General features: G+C 31.1%; 1 protein-coding gene across 4 annotated transcripts; it reads right to left on the bottom strand.

The window, feature by feature from the left end:
* Nucleotides 1-1,704: 1,704 nt before the first annotated feature.
* LOC133338657 (uncharacterized) lies at nucleotides 1,705-5,170 on the bottom strand. Of its 4 annotated transcripts, none has more exons than XM_061546825.1 (7): nucleotides 4,841-5,170; nucleotides 2,774-2,884; nucleotides 2,668-2,712; nucleotides 2,548-2,610; nucleotides 2,305-2,477; nucleotides 2,066-2,216; nucleotides 1,705-2,010 (listed from the first exon to the last, which is right to left on the bottom strand). In XM_061546825.1, exons 2-7 carry the CDS (start codon nucleotides 2,823-2,825, stop codon nucleotides 1,898-1,900), a joined length of 597 nt encoding a protein of 198 aa, XP_061402809.1. In that variant the 5' UTR covers nucleotides 2,826-2,884; nucleotides 4,841-5,170; the 3' UTR covers nucleotides 1,705-1,897. The 4 variants fall into 4 exon arrangements, with proteins under 4 accessions (XP_061402809.1, XP_061402808.1, XP_061402811.1 ...); XM_061546824.1 differs by having other exon boundaries at nucleotides 2,305-2,486; nucleotides 4,841-5,162; XM_061546827.1 differs by having other exon boundaries at nucleotides 2,062-2,216; nucleotides 2,305-2,486; nucleotides 4,841-5,161.
* Nucleotides 5,171-5,459: the final 289 nt, after the last annotated feature.

The raw sequence follows: 5,459 nt of genomic DNA, 5'->3' as shown, positions 1-5,459 counted from the left end.
ATTAAAATTTTTAACAGCACACAACGACACACTCACATACTTACACATACATGCCACCACATCGAGAAGCAACAAAATTGTTTACTGTATACTTGAATTTGCCATTGTTAAATGTTAACCGCTATCAATTTTCCAAGTTAAAGAAATTTCATTTTCCACAACACCAATAACAAAAATTGTATACATATTTTGAAAATTAAATCAAATAAGAAAACAACAACAACCAAAACAAAAAAATAAATTTAATAAAATAAATACTTTGCAAGTTTGTGTGTGTATAACATAAATAAAAAGGATAAAACCACATATATATCAAATCAAATACCAATAAATACACCAAACAACGGTAATAAACACACACCTGCACAAGGGAAAAACCAAGATATTGAAAAGTGTATCACGAAAAAAAAAATTCACCTCAATACACATGAATGGCTGGGTGGCTGGCTGATTGGTTGCCTTGTTGGAAAGTTAAAGAAAACGCAAAGCAAAAAAGGAACAAAAGAGGCCAAAAGGTGTGAGAATAGCAACAACTGGGAGGAGAATTGAAAGAAAAATAAAAGAAAACTAAGCAGTATTACTTCGAACTTTGGTACTTGCAAAACACACAACCCAAAGTCACCGAAGAAGTTCGAACTAAAAAAACAGGTGAATTGAAAATTTAATACAAATAAACCATATATAAATATATTACAACAATATTATAAAACAAATTATACAAACAGATAATTACACAAACATAACCTTGACCACAGGTGTACAAGCGCGAGGGCGGAGTAGAAGTAAAAGGTATTTGGCCTTCTTTCCGCTTTCTCTGCCTGGTCGACATCCATGGCCCCAAGGTAATATTAAATATTTGTTCACACAAACAAATATTTGTTGTTACTACAACAACATTGACTGTCAAGGTTATTCCTTTTACATTGTCGAATGTCAATGTCGTTGCAACGTGAGAGAGTACGTCATAAATATGTATGTATGTACTCAATGTACAACATGAATTAATTTCATTTCTCAATTTTGTAAAATCTCCAATTATAGTTTTGCTGCCTGAGAAATATTGCAAACAGGCAACAATCAATAACGCTTGTATAGCTACAGGTTATAATTATTGAACAGCAGTGAATTTTGACAGCAAATGAGTGTGAGTGCGTGTTATGATTTCGAATAAAAAAAAACAAAGCATTTCGTTTGAACAATTTTACGATTTTTAAGGGAACCGATATGTGTGGGATTTTTAATTTATATATTAATAATATTTAAAATTGAATCGACAATGTCATTCCGCAATATGTGCTAAATTAGATGTCAATAGGGCAGAATATGAAATTGGATAATCCCTGCAAATAATGCGCCTAACCCTTACACGCGTGTAAAGAGTAGTCCATAACAGACCAGGAGTAGTCCAAAACTAACCCAAATGCATTGAAAAAACCTAACCGATTTAGCATTGCTATGTCCTAGGGCCGGACCATGTAACCCAGCTTTGCATTACATCAAAGTAGTTTCAAAACTAGTCCACGTCATTACTCTATGGTACACCACATACGGTTGATCTTAAAACTAATCCGTGTAACTAGTCCATAGAGTACCCCAGAGGGCTAGTTTTGAAACCAATCCATTAAGTGGTCTATTTATTTTGCGCTTTTCTCTGATTTAACGATATATACACTCAGAGAAAAACAGGAAATAATACAACATAAGTAATGTACTATAAGTATTAGTGTTTTATTCTATAAAACATAAAAATAAATATTTCATTCTGCAGGTACATTGATAGTCTTTAGTGAGATAAATAATATAAGTAATAATAAATTCATTAAAAAAACTTAAGTAATATTCCAATTCACTGTCATTAAAAAAATTAAAAATTACATGTAATTAACAAATTATATAATTAATTTTTGTTTTTGTTTTGGGAACAAACAACTCGGAAGTGCCTTTTTTTTACGACTTGGAGTGCTGCTCGAAATTCTTTTTCGCTATTGGGGGAATAGTCACTTATTGCAGCTAAAATAAAGAAATTCATTAAAACTTAATAATGTTTTAGAATCAGAATACTTACCAATAACAATTTTATATATTCTTTTAAAATTCTTCAAACATTTTTTCCCACAAATACCATCCGTATTGTACATTACGCAAATCTCCCGGGAAAAAATGCGTTCCAAATTTTTTATTGCGCTGCCATCGATTAAATACTTTACAGCAGATATCTAAAAATAAAAAAATATTGAAAAAGTATATAATTTTAAAATTGAAGGTATTTCAACATATATACAATATAGGGCAACGATTACTTACATATTTTTCTTCATTCGAATCGCATATTTCACTCTCAACTTTTTGGAGATCTTCTTCGGATTTGAGGGGAAATTTGCTTGACAGGGAAGTAACATTTTTCTGGGACTTATTGAGGGTTTGCAGCTGTAATTTGTGCTCTGCTAACATTTCCACTATTATTTTGTTTTGCTGTTCTGTTGTTGCTATAAGAGAAAGAACTATATAACAAAAAATAACGATGACGAAAAAAACATTATACTTTACTTTGTAATTTTGAGAGCTGTTCCTGTAATTTTTTTTGTTCAGTCATCATCCCAGCCATCATTTCTATAAATTAAACAATGTTATTAATAAAGACGAAACTCCATATTTAACAAAAACTACCTTTGAGTTCTATGCAAGAACAGCATGGCGTTTCTTTGGCACTATCTGAAAAACATAGTAATATGGCTTTAGAAAATTGAAAAATGTATGTTATAAATTTACTTACAATTAGAAAGTCTGTTGCAAGTATTTAGATGTTTAAGATTTCTGCCCTCCATTTTAAATATTGTCGAATTGCGAAGATATCAGTTAGAATTGCGTAGATTAAAAGTGTTGGCTATATTAAATAAATGAGACGTTAATTTTTGCAACTTTAAATGCAACTATGAAGAATTGGCATTAAAACCACTTTATTTTCAAAGGGCAATGATATTAGTTTGCAATTAATATTTTCAATATTAAATATTTCCTCACTATCTTCTAATATCTTATCAGCAATACATATACCTAATGCTGATAATGAGTCCAATGGCTCTTCAAAAAAAGGACAAATATTTTTGAAACGTCTCGCTTTAAAAAAAATTTTATTATTCTCTCCTCGTTTGAAGCCTGTAATTTTTAACGGGGTAAATGGCATTACAAGACAAATGTTATCTGGTGTTTTAATGCTCAACCAGTATTCATCACCCAAGTAACCATAAATAAGTCCATTTTTTTCTTTTAACCCCAATGTTTTTGGCTCTTCTATTAAATTTTGCAAGACATTTCTTCTGTGTAATTGATTTAGAATATCAGTCGGTTTGCGAACATCTTTTTTTATCATTTGCAAATGGTTCTCAAAATCATATGCTGAAAAGCTGTACAGCAAACCGTGCTGTTTGACGCATTCACATATATGAAGCAAACTGTGCACATTATAGGTAACGTTTTGAGGACCAAAAACGACACTGAAATTTTCAACAAAGAGTTTCAACAAATCTTCGGCGGCAGCAATGTTATTTTCAAAGTTTTTTGGACATGACAAAAGCCTTATAGCACAATGAAAGACTAAAAACGTGTAATAAAAATCATCACCAACATTGTTTTTTAAGACTAAAACACCAGTGTATAGTAAGAATTGACGAAATTCTGTAGCTTTCCAGTTCGCAAGTTCATCCAAACTACGAGGCATTCTTGTGAAGTCTTTAGTAATACACTTTTTTAATGAAACTAGTAATTTAGATATATTTCCCTTATTCGAAATTGAAATTTTTTCATTCACTTTATTTTTTACTAGTTTCATCAACATTTTCCTAGTTACCCCTAAATCAATAACGTGCATTGGGTCTAAAGGAACTTGACTTATCATATTTAAATTTATTTTCTCCAATGGTGTTTTGGTTTCAATAAATTTTAATTGGTGATGATTTTTATATTTCCTTTTAGCAAAGTCGTCATCGTCTATAATTGTACCTACTTCTGAACTATAAGTTAAAACATTGCATATTTTTTTGGCCACTTGGGTACATTTTGAACAACCATTTGCAGATGAATGGTGAGCTATCCCACAAATGAATGATTTTGCGGGAGCATCACAAATCACAGCTCTTATTTTAAAACTAATTTTTTTGCCACCAATAAACAAGTGATTTTCCTGTAAATCGCAAATTTCTTCAACGAGTTTTTCTAGGAACTGACTTATATCATGAGGTTTCTGTTTGCCCTTATAAATACCAACAGGAAACACCTTTATATTTCTAATATTAATAACTTTAATTAATATTGGCCAAAGTTGAAGATTTGAGCTTTTAAAGATGGGTAAACCATCAATATTAATATCGCAAATTATTTCCTCATATTTTTGTAAAATTTGTGCTGCTTTCATTAAATTTTGTTTCAGGCCGAAATGTGCATATTCACCAGGAGGAACAGAAATTATATCTGCCCTCGAACTAACTTTTTGCACCAGTGTCATTGGAGAGAGAGGCACATCCAAACCATAATTTTTTAAAATTATTAGCAGTTCTCTCATGTTCTGGTTGGATGTCCGGCTTTTTAACTGCCATTGCCCTAAAGCACTTATAAAGTTGTTTCTTTTGTCAAATTCTTCATTTGCATTGTAATAATCATTTTCTGTCCCTTCTATTTCAACTATTGAATCTGAATCTGCTTCGGCATTTTTTTCTACTTCAATTTGTTCACACTCAACACTTGAACTAAATAGTCTTTTGACAAAATCTTCTTTTTCAGCTTTTAAAAGCCGTCTTTTATGACGCGAACTACATTCCATTTTTTTATAAGTTATTCTTTTTACCTTCAAATCTTTTACTTTTGTTTACACAATCTTTTGTTTGCAATTTATCACCACGCACAACGATGCAACCGACGCACAACGCTTCCAGAAACAAACTAAAATCAATGTCAAATTTGTGCCAAAAAAAAAACGATAAACACGTGTCTGCAAAAAAAACTAGCGCTTGCAAAAACAACAAATTAATGAGCAAACGATAAAAAACGATCATTTGCCGTTACATTTCTTAACCAAAACATTCTTGATTGACAATGACATGGTCCATAGCTGCATTACATAGGACAATGTTGTAACCAGTCCGCAGCTGCTGAAATGGATCACGTAGTCCACAATTATTTGCAGGGATATTATTTGCAAATTTGTAGTTATTCAAAGCACACATGGCATACATACAAACATAAAGAAAATAAAAAATTGTCGTAATTGTACATTTTACAATATACCTAAATCTGATCCGATTAAAAAAAAAAAATAAATAAATAAATAAACGTAATAGTTATCATTTCAAACTTAATATGGTCGCTATGCAAAAGTTCGAACAACTCACTATGGGCTAGGCAAAAAGGTCCATTTCCATTATATTATATAGTAAAATGTTATAATAATTTGGGTCGCCGTTTAG

Source organism: Musca vetustissima, unplaced genomic scaffold (genome assembly GCF_032173495.1).
Source record: "Musca vetustissima isolate MV318-11 ecotype Yass unplaced genomic scaffold, APGP_CSIRO_Mvet_v1 utg77003, whole genome shotgun sequence".
NCBI lineage: Eukaryota > Metazoa > Arthropoda > Insecta > Diptera > Muscidae > Musca > Musca vetustissima.
Note: the sequence above shows the minus strand (reverse complement) of the source record. Positions and strands in the feature narration are given on the sequence as shown.